At 39.1% G+C, this 15,053-nt stretch overlaps 1 protein-coding gene across 1 annotated transcript; it reads left to right on the forward strand.

Annotated features, from left to right (window-relative positions):
* Positions 1 to 1,493: 1,493 nt before the first annotated feature.
* LOC136391283 (olfactory receptor 13C7-like) lies at positions 1,494 to 2,477 on the forward strand. The gene has a single exon (XM_066362852.1). It carries the CDS (start codon positions 1,494 to 1,496, stop codon positions 2,475 to 2,477), a length of 984 nt encoding a protein of 327 aa, XP_066218949.1.
* Positions 2,478 to 15,053: the final 12,576 nt, after the last annotated feature.

Genomic DNA, 15,053 nt, shown 5'->3' on the forward strand with positions numbered 1-15,053 from the left:
GAAAACCACATGAAAATAGCTTCAGACTGTGCCTGGTTTCTCCCATCCAATCTTCCCCAGCCAGTAACATTGTAATGTCACAGATGCAATGTGTGAGGCCCAGAGACACCCCACCCACCCAAGCTCTGCTACAAGGCAAATGTTTTGGAGAAAGGTGTGACACCTGTATCTCTCATGAGTGTTGTAGGGAGAACAAGGAGGACCAAGACTTCATAATTGCTCCTCTGCTTCTCAGGAAACCTGCCCTGGCACAGATGGAAGAGACAGAATACAATCAGTGTGGTAGGGAAGGAGCCCTAGGGAGAAGGTCGAGAACCAGGCTCCAGTCCTGGCCCTGGCCACGCTACCTGGGACCTCTCTGAACTTGTTTCCTCATTTTTAACATGAGCACCCAAGGTCTGAGGTTTTCTCTATAGATCGTTCTATAGTGACTTAAGGACATCCTGTATGCAGTACTTCCTTTGAGGGATCTCTCTGCAAAGCTGGGTAAAATTGTTGGTTTTCCTGTAGAGAAAGCATTACTGTGGTATTGCAGCGACTATAATGATCAACTCAGATAGGGATGGGTCTGGGCTAGGAGTTGTGACTTATAGAATAGCTTCAGAAGCATAGAGCCTGGTCACAATGCCACAGATGCTCAGAGTGGGAGGCATACAGGACATTTGCCCTTGGAATCTACTCTTGTTCCCCAACCCCCAGGGCTGGAGAAGACTGCAGAAACTGCAGTGCTATGGACAAAGGCCATGGTTAGAGGTTGGGGGGAGTGTGGAAGGGATTGTGTTAGGGTCTCCCTAGTCTATTGGTCAGAAACTTCGTATTGACAGTGTCATGAAAGGGGATCACCAAACAAATTCATAAGAGATGAAATATAAACTAAGTATCAAGTAACAAATGTAAATTTTAGGCAGACCCTCATCTTCCTGGCTTGTGTTCATCACATTTCTTCTGTATAGGACTCCAGGTGGACCCAAATTACCATCAGAAAAGTTATTGTACAAGCATACACAGAATTGGAGCCAGTAGAGTGAGGTAATTGCCGAAGTCAGCATTACTGATTATGACAACCTCCTAGGACATTGCAGGGACAATTTGGGAACAGGTAGGCTGAGCCTCTAGGTTTCTGTTTCATGGTCCCCATGCAGGTTTAACCTTATACAGCCTTTGCTTCAAGTGTGTTAACACTACTGATCTGGCTAAAATTCTTTCATATATCATGGTTTAATTAGATTTCCGGGCTGTCCCTTTCCTTCTTTTTTTTTTTTTTTTTTTTTTTTTTCCCTTTCCTTCTTTTGATGTGATATATCTTGAGTTTCAAGATAACTTTAGTAGAAAGTGAATTTTATCCTTTAGACACTGACATTACAAATTAATGTGTCAAAGTGTTCATTTAATTATAAGAATGGAAGCATCTCATTGTAATCCCCACATATTGACCCCCGTAAACATGTGTTTGTTGTCCTCAGTTTTCCTGAGGGTAGAAGAGAAAACTTTAAATGGAAGTGACCAACCAATCCATTGTGGCAGAATTTGTCTTGCTGGGGCTGTCAGATCAGCCAAAGCTGGAGAAAATGTTCTTTGTGCTCATCCTGCTGATGTACCTGGTGATCCTGCTGGGCAATGGGGTCCTCATCCTGGTGACCATCCTTGACTCCCGCCTGCACACACCCATGTACTTCTTCCTGGGGAACCTCTCCTTCCTGGACATCTGCTACACAACCTCTTTCATTCCTCTAGTCTTGGATGGCTTCCTGACCCCCAGGAAAACCATCTCTTTCTCAGGCTGTGCTGTGCAGATGTTTCTCTCTTTTGCCATGGGAGCCACAGAGTGTGTACTTTTGGGTATGATGGCGTTTGATCGCTATGTTGCCATCTGTAACCCCCTTAGATACCCTGTGGTCATGAGCAAGGCTGCTTATGTGCTCATGGCTGCCAGCTCCTGGCTGGCTGGTGGAGTCAACTCCTTGGTGCAGATCTCTCTTGCAATACAATTACCCTTCTGTGGGGACAATGTCATCAACCACTTTACCTGTGAGATTCTAGCTGTCCTGAAGTTGGCTTGTGCTGACATCTCCATCAATGTGATCAGTATGGGAGTGGCCAACGTGATTTTCTTGGGGGTCCCAGTTCTGTTCATTCTTGTCTCCTACATCTTCATCCTAACCACCATCCTGAATATTCCCTCGGCTGAGGGCCAGCGAAAGGCCTTCTCTACCTGTTCTGCACATCTTACTGTGGTGGTAATCTTCTATGGGGCTATTCTTTTCATGTATGCAAAACCCAAATCAAAGGACCCACTGGGGACAAACAAGCAGGATATTTCAGACAAGCTTATCTCCTTCTTTTATGGAGTGCTGACCCCCATGCTCAACCCCATCATCTACAGCCTCAGGAACAAGGACGTGAAGGTCGCTATGAAGAACCTTGTGAATCAGAAATGTTCTCCCAGTGACAGTGGGAGGAAGCAGCGTAGCATGTGATTCTGTGCACACAGGGGCCCTTCTAGGAAATAACCACATGATAAGCATAGACTTGGCTTGGTTTTATCACAAAACTGCCCCCAAAACGTACATCAGAATGGGGCTTTCCTGTTGACAATGCAACATCAACTCTGTAGAATGAAGAGGGGGTTGGGCTACATCATCTGGAACCAAGAATAAGTGATTATTAACATTGATTTTTGTTCTGAAAAGATAAGTAACAATTAAAATTTTGTAAAAATAAAATTATACTTCTTTCTTTGTTCATGTGCAGACTAGCTGAAATTTGTATGTGCCCATTATGTTATTTTCTGCTCTACTATGGAGTGGGGAGCATGGCAATGAGGAGCAGTCACTACTTAATTGCTGTCCAAACTAAAATACAACCTGCATTTTGGAAAATTTTCAACACCAAGACATGCCAAATGACACCAATTAATGCCTCCTTGTAGGAGCTCAGAGTATTTCCAGTTTAATTATTTCCTGTTTAATATTATAGAGCCAATTTGGGGATTCTTTTCTCACTGTACATAGAGCACATCTATTCCTACCCAAGGTTGTGGAGGAGGAGTTTGTGCTAACATTAATCAAACTCCAGTTACTGTAGACCAAGAACAAAGTATCTCGCAGTCTGAATTTAGATAAATTACTACAATGCAAAATTTATATTCTGAGTCCCTTTGTCTCCTTAAAATTGATTTTGCAGCTATCCCAACCCCAATAATCAAACTCCATTTCCTCTGTCTCTTTAGGATTTGGACAATGATACCAGTTGCTAAGAATCTACTTATAATTACCCCTCTGATTAAAAGCATAGGCTTTGGTGCCAGACTAATGAAGAGGTGCCTCTGCCTTTGCAGCTTCAGGCAAACAGAAAAATTACTTAATCTTGCCTGATCAGGTGGTGGCACAGTGGATAGAGCATTACCTGGGATGCTGAGGACTCAGATTCGAAACCCCAAGGTCACCTGTTTGAGCATGGGCTCACTAGCCTGAGCACAGGGTTGCCAGTTTGAGCATGAGATCATAGACATGACCCCATGGTTGCTGGCTTGAGCTCAAAGGTCTCTGGCTTGAAGCCCAAGGTCACTGGCTTGAGCAGGGAGTTACTGGCTCAGCTGGAGCCCCACAGTTAAGGTACATATGAGAAAGCAATCAATGAACAACTAAGGTGCAGCAACTAATGAATTGATGTTTCTCATCTCTCTCCCTTCCTGTCTGTCTGTTCCTGCCTGTCTCTCTCTCTCTCTCTCTCTCTAAAAAAAAAAAAAAGAAAGTAAAGAAGAGAAAAAATACTTAATCTCGCATACCCTTGGTTTCCTAGTTTGTAGAATGGAGGTAACTAAACCAACTCCACGGAGTTGTGAGATTAAATTAAAATGAAGTATATATGTATAAATTCACAGTGGGTAGCACAGAAATAAACCTTCCAATTAATAAATGAATATGTTTATTATTAATGAAATATGTTAATTAAATAACTCCTCTGAGGAAGCCTTATGACAATGGAAGACAGAATTCAGTAACACATTTACTTGAATCAGTACCAATTTATTTTGTAGCAACTTTCTGGTTGGCTTTCTAGTTTATGAGCCAACAGTCCCATTTCTTGGGGCATTTTCTTCTCCATCATCCCTGTTCCTTATCCACAGAGATGAGGGACTCGTGTTTGTGTTGTGTGACACTGACCCTGCCTAGACCAATCAGATTCTTTTGGGGGATTGTCATTAATACTCAAGGAGTGAGTCCTGGATCCATAACATGCAAATTTAGGAGCTATGGGGTAATTGTGTTTGGCCATGTATGCTAGGGAAGTAATGAGAAACCAAGTCCACAAAGAGAAAAGAAAGAACAGCCAAAGGGCAAAGATGAGATATGATGAAGTCATCCCCATGTGTTGACAGTCTTGATTCTCATTTTACCCTAGATCTAGCCAGATTCCTGCACTTTTGCTTCTAAAGACCCCCCTATATCCTTAAACTAGATTCTACTTTTCACTAATCTAGATTCAGTTACTTTATGTGAGGATAAAAAGTCACATCTAATATGATTCTTAACTTGTATAAAATATTTTTTTCATATGCCATGTGCAAGCAGAGTGCCAGGCTACCATGCATGACAGCAGTCTTAGATAAATTTTGAAACAAAAGTAAATATACAGCCTGACCAGGTGGTGGCACAGTGGATAGAGCATCGACCTGGGATGCTGAGGAAGCAGGTTTGAAACTCCGAGGTCGCCGGCTTGAGTGCAGGCTCACCAGCTTGAGCTCTGGGTCACTGGCTTGAGTGTGGGATCATAAACATGACCCCATAGTTGCTGGCTTGAGCCCAAAGGTCACTGGCTTGAAGTCCAAGGTCGCTGGCTTGAGTAAGGGGTCACTGGCTCAGCTGTAGTCTCCCAGCCAAGGCATGTATGAGAAAGCAATCAATGAACAACTAAAGTGCTGCAATGAAGAATTGATGCTTCTCATCTCTCTCCCTTTCTGTCTGTCTGTCTCTCTCTTATGCTTAAAAAAAAAAGTAAATATACAGAAATCTGCTGTGTTTCTTTTTTTTAAAATTGATTTCTGAGAGAAAGAGAGACAGGAAGGGATAAAGACAGGGAGGTGAGAATAAAAAGCATTAACTCATAGTTGCTTCACTTTAGTTGTTCATTGAGTGCTTCTCATATGTGCCTTCAGTAGTAGCTTAGCCAGTGACCCTTTGCTCAAGCCAGTGACCCTACAGTCAAGATGGTGTGGCCTGATCAGTATGCCTGACCACTGTGCAGTGAATAGAGCGTTGGACGGGGATGTGGAGGACCCAGGTTAGAGGCCCCGAGGTTGCCAGCTTGAGTGTGGGCTCATCTGGTTTGACCAAGGCTCACCAGCTTGAGCCCAAGGTCGCTGGCTTGATCAAGGGTTCACTTGGTCTGCTGTAGCCCCCTGGTCAAGGCAAATATGAGAAAATAATCAATGAACAACAGAACAGATGAGAATGCTTCTCATCTCTCTCCCTTCCTGTCTTTCTGTCCCTATCTGTCCCTCTCTCTGTCTGTCACAAAAAAAGAAAAGAAAAGTAAAGAAAAAAGAAAAGAAAAGAAAAGAAGAAGATGGTGTGCCTGCCCACACCCAAGCCAAGCAGCTCGAGCTCAAGCTGGCGACCTTGTGGTTTCAAAGCGGGGTCCTCAGCATCCTGGGTGGACACTCTATCCACTGTGCCACCACCTGTCAGGTTCTGATGTGTTTCTGTACAGCAATAATGAATGATCAGAAGGAGAAAAAATTTTAAATCCCATTTATAATTGCATCAAAAAGCATGAAATACTTAGGAATAAATTTTCACAAAGAGGTAAAAGACCTATACTCTGAAACTATAAGACATGGAAGAAAGAAATAGAAGAGGATACAAATAAATGAAAGGATATACCATACTCATGGGTTGGAAGGATTAATATTGTTAAAATATCCTTACTACCTAAAATAATAAACAGATTCAATGCATTCATTATCAAAATACCAATGGCATTCATTTCATAACTTGAACACCTAATCTTAAAATTAATATGGAACCAAGAAAAGACTCTGAGTAGGTAAAGAAATCTTGAAAAGAACAAAGTGAAGAGTATCACATGCCTTGATTTCAAACTATATTACAAAGCTATCATAATCAAGACAGTATGGTACTGGCATAAAAACAGATATATAGATCAATGGATAGAATAGAGAACCTAGAAACAAATCCTTGCTTATACAATTAAAACAAGAAAGGAGGCAAGAATATACAATGGAGTAAAGACAATCTCTTCAATAAATGGTATTGGGAAAAGAAGAGCAGATACATGCAAAAAAATTAAACTGGACCACTTTTTTACACCATATATAAAAATAAACTAAATCTTGGATTAAAAACTTAAATGTAAGACCTGAAACCATAAAACTTCTAGAAGAAAACATAGGCAGTAAAATTTTTGACGTTGTACATAACAATATCTTTTTAGATATGTATTGTTGGTCAAGGGCAATAAAAGCAAAAATAAACAAGACTACATCAAACTAGAAAGTTTTTGCACAGTGAAGGACACCATCAACAAAACAAAAAGACAACCTACTGAATGGGAAAAGATATTTGTAAATGATATATTCAATAAAAGGTTAATATATGAAATAAATAAGGAACTCAGACAACTTAACATGAAAAACACACAATGCACTTGAAAAATGGGAAAAGGATCAGAATAGGTTTCTCCAAAGAGGACATACACATGGCCGACAGACATAAGAGAACATCACTAATCATCAGAAAAATGCAAATCAAAACCACAATAAGATACTACCACATGCCTGTCAGAACAGCTATCATCAATAAATTAACAAACAACAAGTGCTGACGAGGATGTAGAGAAAAGCGGACCCTTGTGCACTGTTGGTGGGATTGTAAATTGGTGCAGCCACTATGGAAAACAATATAAAGATTCCTCAAAAAATTAAAAATAGACCTGCCATACAACTCAGCAATACCACTTCTGGGTACTTATCCAAATAAAACAAAAATACTAATTCAAAAATATACTGCTCACAAAAATTATGAGATATTTCAAAATAAATACGAAGTGATAAAAAAAAGCATTTGATTGTTTTTTAATTAAACAAGAACATCAGAAAAGCAAACAAGTCAAAGAAAGTTGTTTGATTATGCAAATGAGATGCAAAACCAGCTTTTATTTCATTGGTGAAAATGCACTATACAAAAGGGTGAATGTACTGGAGTATTTGCACATTCCCTGATCCCCTAAGTTTTGTGAACAGTGTATATATGCATTCCTGTGTTCATTTTAGCATTATTTACAGTAACCAAGATATAGAAGCAACCTAGGTGTCCATCGACAGATGGATAGAAAAGGCATGATCTATTTATTTATTTATTTATTTATGTGCGCATGCACGCACACACACACGCATACACAATGGAATATTACTCAGCAATAAAAAGATAAAATCTTGCCATATATGACAACATGGATGGACTTTATTATGTGAAGTGAAATAAGTTAGACAGAAAAAGAGAAGACAAATACCATATGATTTCTTTTACATGTGGAATCTAAAACAAAACAAATAAAGAAACAAAACAGAAACAGACTCACAGACATAGAGAACAAGCTGATGGTTGACAAAGGGGAGGGTTGTGGGGGGATGGGTAATAAATAAAAGAGAAAAGTAAGTGCAGCTAAGACACCATCCTCTAGAATACAGTATATGCCCTAAATCAATGACTATTTTATGGTATTCTGTCCCCAGTAGGCAAAATATATGGTCCAGGAACCAAGGGTGGGAGCAAGAGCAGGAACCATCACCTGCAGTGAGTGGCCCCCTAGGGGAGTTTGTGCTTCCATCCCTGCAACTCTAGGCTTTGCAGGTGTAAGGGTCCGAATTCCCAGAGGAGAGTTGCTTCCACAAAGGGACACAGAAAGCCTCAGTAAACATCTTAGCACTTTGTTGAGGTATAACTTGTATAGCATAAAATTTTCCCGTTGTAAGAAAAGGGACCCAAAGTTTTGCCAGTCTGAGGCTACGTTTTGAGAATATTAATATTAAGCTGTTTATTAGAAACAGCTTAATAGAGTCAGATGGAGTTTTGACCCTTCTCCCTTTCCTGCCCAAGAGGTACAGACAGAGAAACCTGCTTCAGGAAGGAGGGCTTAGGATGCCACCTTTGCCTAATATGAATTAAGTGTGGTAAACTAGAGGGCTTTAGGCGGCACCTGCTAGTTGATATTTGTATCCCCTTGCTTCTGAGTTGCCTAGCAAGAATTTTCCTGCCATATATGTTCCCCTCTTCCTCAACTACCTGTAAATCACCCATTGTCACTTCTGAAATCTGAATATCCTTTTTCCCACCCCCTTCCTCCTTTGTCCAAAAATGTCTTATATACTCAGTGTTGCCTCAGTGTCTTTGGAATTCCCTATGTGTATATATTAAAATTTGATTTTCTCCTGTTAATCTGTCTCTGTTAATTTGATTATTAGCCCAGCCAGAAAAACTTAGAAGGTGGAAGAAAAAGCATTAATAATTTTTTAGCATTCACATAAGATATATGATAGTTCAATAAGTTTTGGTAAATTTATACAGTTGTGCAATTATTATTACAAACCAGTTTTAAAACATTTATATCATTTCAAGAAGTTCTTTCATGCCCATTTGCAATCAATCCCCAATTCCAGCTACAGGTAACCATGAATCTACTTATTTCTGGAACAATTTGCCATTCCTAGAAATTTCAGATGAATGGAACCATATAATATAGTCTTTTGTGTCTGGTATCTTTCACTTAGCAGTGTTTCTGAGGTTCATCCAGTTGTAACAAGTATCAGTAGTTTTCTCTTTTTTATTGTGGAATAGAGTTCAGTTATATGGACATACCACATTTTGTTTATCAATTCATCCATGGATGGACATTTGGATTGTTATCAGTTTTTGGCTATTATAAATAATGCTGCTAGTAATATTTACACAACTCTATGTGTAATTGGTGGGTCATATGGCATGAATGTCTTTATCTCTAAGGAAGTGCCAAACTGTTTTCCAAAATAGCTGTATCATTTTGAATTCTCCCAAGCAATGTGTGACCATTCCAGTTTCTCCACATCTTTGCCAATACTTGGTGTTATTAGTCTTTTTAATGTTGCTATTCTAGTGGCTATATAATAATATCTCATTATCTCATTGTAGCTTTTCTTTTTTTTGTACTTTTCTGAAGTGAGAAGTGAGGAGGCAGAGAGACAGACTCCCACATGTGCCCAACCGGGATCCACCTGGCAAGCCCACCAGGGGGCAATGCTCTGCCCATCTGGGGCATTGCCCCATTGCAACCAGAGCCATTCTAGCACCTTAGGTGATGTCCTGGAGCCATCCTCAATGACTGGGCCAACTTTGCTCCGATGGAGCTTTGGCTGTGGGAGGGGAAGAGAGAGCTAGAGAGAAAGGAGAGGGGGGAGGGGGAGAAGCAGATGGTTGCATCTCCTGGCCAGGAATTGAACCTGGGACATCCACACGCTGGGCCAACACTCTACACTGAGCCAACTGGACAGGGCTTCACTATAGTTTTAATTTACATTTGCCTGATGGCTACTAATGTTGAACATCTTCATCCACATGACTTTTTTAATGAAGATTTTTTCATTGAATTGCTTGTCTTTTTATTATTGAGTCACATACAGGAGTTCTTTATATAACTTGGATATAATCCCTTTATCACATATATAATTTGCAAATATTTTCAGTCATTTTTGTCTTTTCATTTTTTATATATCATTTTAAAAACAAAAAAAAATTAATTCTGTAGTACAATTTACCAATTTTTAAAAAAGAATTTTAGTGTCTTATTTAAGAAATCTTTACCTAACCCAAGGTCATAAAATTTTTCTCCTATGTTTTCTTCTAAAAGCTGTATGGTTTTAGGTTTCACATTTAGGTCTGTGGTCCATTTTTACTTAATTTTTTGTATACTATGAGGTAATGGTCTCATTCTTTTTTACATATGGATATCTATTTTTTTTAGCACTATTTGTGGAAAATACTATCTCTTCTCCTGTTCTATTGCTTTGACACCTTTGTTGAAAGTTAACTGACCACAAATGGAAGAACTAATTTCTGGACTTTCTAGTCCCTTCTATTTATTAAACTTTAGATGATGGCTATCCCCTAGTGACATTGAGCATCTTATGCCAAGAGACCAGCAGGCAAGGAATGGAGTCACTATTTTTTTTTTTTCTTTTTCTGAAGCTGGAAACGGGGAGAGACAGTCAGACAGACTCCCGCATGCGCCCGACCGGGATCCACCCGTCAGGCCCACCAGGGGGCGATGCTCTGCCCCTCCGGGGCGTCGCTCTGTTGCGACCAGAGCCACTCTAGCGCCTGGGGCAGAGGCCAAGGAGCCATCCCCAGCACCCGGGCTATCTTTGCTCCAATGGAGCCTCCCTGTGGGAGGGGAAGAGAGAGACAGAGAGGAAGGAGAGGGGGAGGCGTGGGGAAGCAAATGGGCGCCTCTCCTGTGTGCCCTGGCCCGGAATCGAACCTGGGACTTCTGCATGCCAGGCTGACGCTCTACCACTGAGCCAACCGGCCAGGGCTGGAGTCACTATTTGAGTGGCATATAACTGATCCTACTCATCAGAGGGAGATAGGGGTGCTTTTATACAATGAGGGCTATTATAACAATGTTTGTATTCCACTAAAATTCACATGGTGAAGTTCTCAGACTCTACCTGGAAAATCCAATCTATGACCACTTTATTTCCAACGTAGGTCTATATCACTGAAATTCAGAATCAGATTGTCTGGCTTTCAAGAGAGACACCATTTTAGTCCAGAAGTTCTTCTATTGCAAGCACAACACAGCTGTAAAGGCAAAGAGAAGACAGCATTCACAGAAAAAAATAAATGTAACTCTGCATGGAACAAAGGCACTGCACATTTTATATTTGAGGGAACTAGGTGTGAGCATCAGATTTTAGAATAATGCAGGGAGCCAAGCAGCCAACTGACAGTACAATTAAAGGCTTGTTATGGGGATGCGGCCAGTCTGGGAGTAGTGCTCATCACTAAGGAGCAAATGAAACTACCCAAGTGACTGAAGATCCTAGTGTTCTAAGAAGTGATGCACTTTGCCAAATAAGGAGTCTGATGTGTCTAACATTTGCTCTGTTATTCCAGAATGCCAATTAATTACTGAGGACAGGTTCCCAAACATTAATGTGCAATAAATCACTTGGGGATTTTGTTAAAATTCAAATTATGGCTTAGTAGATCTGGAGGGGGACTGGAGAGTCTGCCATTTTAACAAGATCTCAAGTGATATCACTCCTGGTCTTAAACCAGACTTCGAGTAGCAAGTACCTAGGATATTCTGGTAGAAGTAGTCTGGCATTAAGGTTCATTCACTGACTTGTTTGCATGATTGATTTGTATATCCTTGTTTGAGCAAGAATTTTAAGACAGCTAAACATTTACCAAAATAACCAAAATGACACTAATTGAGCATGGGATTACAGGTTCTGCTTTCAGTAATGGTGAAGTGGCTTGCATCAAGCCATCCTCTCCAGTATATCAATTAAAAATGTTGAACAAAATATAATAAAAAACAGCTATATGAAGGCACTGGATAGTTCAGAGGAAATTGAAGAGAAAATTCATGGAAGTTAAGACATAGAAGAAAGGAAGAACACTTGGTGAGTTTGCCATCTTTATGAATTTTTATCTAAAGATAGGCCTTAGTTGTTGTCACATGGTTTAGCTAAAAGCAGATTACAACCAGCAATTATACTGGTTGAGAAATCAGAATACAAGGTTTGGGGCAACCACTGCTTCTGAAAGTGTGTGTGGAAAGGGGAGGTGTATAGAATTGAAGAAAGGAGAGAGCCGCACAGGAATAGCCTCAAATTCTGCACATAAATTCTGTCCGAATATATGGATGAGTACTTAACTACCCATGTGTGGGCAGACTTCAAGCATCAATCAATCTTTTTAAAATCACTTATTTAAGATATAATTCACATATCACAAAATTCCATTTAAAATATGTAATTAAATGGTTTTTAGATATTCACAGAGTTATGCAACTACCACCGTAATCTAATTTTGGAACATTAATTACCCCTCAAAATATGAGAACATTTCTTCACCCTATACCCACTGATAATTACTCGCCATCCCCACTCACTCCCCAACACTAGGCCACCACTAATCTAATATCTGCAAAGAGAAAATAATTTAAGCAGTTATAACTTTGCTCCAGAAAGTAAAGGAAAATATGATCATAATGAATGAACAAATAGAAAATCTCAGCAGAGAAATAGCAAAACTAAAAAAAAAAAAAAAAATTAGAACTAAAAACTAAAATATTCAAATTAAAAATATTAATCAGCTAGCCTTTCAAATTATTGCAGATGACAGAAGGAAAAGTCAGCAGAATGCAAGATAAACCAATAAATAGTATTCAACCTGAAAAACAGATAAAAGATTGGAAAAAGAAATAAGTTTTGTGACCTTTGAAACCATAAAATATTATCCAACATATATGTAACTTGAGTTACAGAAGAAGAAAAGAGAGAATGGGGCAGAAAAATATTTCAAAAAATAATGACAAAAATATCTCAAGTAGCGAAAACAAAAAGATGTGGATTCAAAAACCACAGAATACTTCATGCATAAACATAAATTTAAAAATATGAAATTATAGCCCTGGTTGGTAGCTCAGTTGGTTAGAATGTTGTACTGATATGCCAAGGTTGCGGGTTCGATCCTCAGTCAAGGCACATACAAGAATCAACCAAACCTGGCAAGGACAACACAGAAAAAGAAAACTACAGACCAATATCTCTAATGAATATAGATGCAAAAATCCTAAACAAAATACTAGCAAATCAAATACATCACATTAAAAAAAATAATACATTATGATCAAGGAGGATTCATTCCAGGAGCACAAGGATGCTTCAACATATGGAAACCAATCAACATAATACACCACATCAACAAAACAAAGAACAAAAATCATATGATCCTATCAATAGATGCAGAATAGGCATTTGATAAGGTACAATATCCCTTAATGTTTAAAACACTCAATAAAATAGAAATAGAGGGAAGTGCCTCAACATAATAAAGGCCATACATGAAAACCATCAGCTAATATACTAAATGGTGAAAAATTGAAGGCTTTTTCTCTAAAATCAGGAACAAGACAAGGCTGCCCTTTCTTTCCACTCTTATTCAACATAGTTCTAGAAGTTTTAGCCAGAGCAATCAGGCAAGAGAAAGGCATAAAAAGCATCCATATCAGGAAAGGAGACATAAAGGTATTGCTGTTTGCAGATGACATGATCCTGTATATAGAAAACCCCAAAGACTCCACCAAAAAACTATTAGAAACAATAAACCAACACAGTAAAGTCACAAGATACAAAATCAATATACAAAAGTCCACTGCTTTCATATACGCCAATGATAAAACATTGAAAAATGAATTCAAAACAACAATTCCTTTTACAAATGCAACAACAAAAATAAAAATACCTAGGAATAAACCTAACAGAGGATGTGAAGGACCTATATACTGAAAACTACAAAACATTATTGAAAGAAATTGAAAAAGACACAATGAAGTGGAAAATATTCCATGTTCATGAATTGAAAAAATCAACATAGTTAAAATAGCCATATTACCCAAAGCAATATACAAATTTAATGCAACATCCATCAAAATCCCAATGTCATTTTTTAAAGAAACAGAACAGAAAATTACCAGGTTTGAATGGAACCATAAAAAAAACCAAATAGCCAAAGCAATCCTGAGGAAAAGAATGAAGCCGGAGGTACAACACTACCTGACTTTAAATTATGTTATAGAGCCATGATAATCAAAACAGCATGGTATTGGCAGAAAAACAGACATATAGACCAATGAAGCAGAATTGAGAGCCCAGAAATAAAACCACATATATATGGACAAATCACCTTTGACAAAGGAGCTAAAAACACATAATGAAGAAAAGAAAGCCTCTTCAATAAATGGTGCTGGGAAAATTGGAAAGCCACATGCAAAAGAATGAGAATGTAAGGTATTTTTCCCCACTGATAAAGAGGAAGGGGGCCAGAGCCATGAGGTGTGGAATAATAAAAGGCTTTATTGAGTACAGAGTGTGCTTCCCACCTGACGAGGTTCCCAGACCCCGAGAAAAGATGGAGGCCAGGGAAGTCGCAAGTGGTGACCCGCATGGGAGATATTTAAAGGGTCCCTAGGGTGGTTGAGCTAATATGACGTAGTGAAATCTCACTGGCTGGCAGACAGTCGCTGTTTTCCAAAGGGTTACTGGGAAGTTTCTTTTGGAGAGCTTGGTTGTAGGCGGTCCTAGCCAAAGTTCCCGGCTAGGGAACCCGCGTGACCTTCCTCCATTGCCCACTGACTTACAGAAACTTGACTACAGTTTGTACCCCTGCACAAAATTAATTTAAAATGGATCAAAGACCTAAATATAAGATCTAAAACAATAAATTACATAGAAGAAAACATAGGTACTAAACTTATGGATCTTGACTTTAGAGAAGAATTTATGAATTTGATCCCAAAGGCAAGGGAAGCAAAGGCAAAAATAAAAAAATAAAAAAATAAAAAAATGGATGAGACTATAGCAAACTAAAAAGCTTCTGCACAGCAAAATAAATTGACAAGAAAAAAAATAGGCAGCCAACTAAATGAGATGATATTTGCAAACAATAGCTCTGATAAGGGGTTAATATCCAAATATATGAAGAACTCACAAAGCTCAGCAACAAACAAGCAAACAATCCAATTAAAAATTGAGGGAGGATCTGAACAGACACTTCTCGCAAGAGGACATACAAATGGCCAACAGATATATGAAAAGATGCTCATCTTCACTAGCTGTTAGAGAAATGCAAATCAAAACTGTAGTGAGACATCAGCTCACACCTATTAGACTGGTTATTATCAACAAAGACAGGTAATAACAAGTGTTGGGGAGCCTGTGGAGAATAAGGAATCCTCATTCACTGCTGGTGGGAAATCAAATTAGT

This window comes from Saccopteryx leptura, chromosome 2, assembly GCF_036850995.1.
Source record: "Saccopteryx leptura isolate mSacLep1 chromosome 2, mSacLep1_pri_phased_curated, whole genome shotgun sequence".
Lineage (NCBI taxonomy): Eukaryota > Metazoa > Chordata > Mammalia > Chiroptera > Emballonuridae > Saccopteryx > Saccopteryx leptura.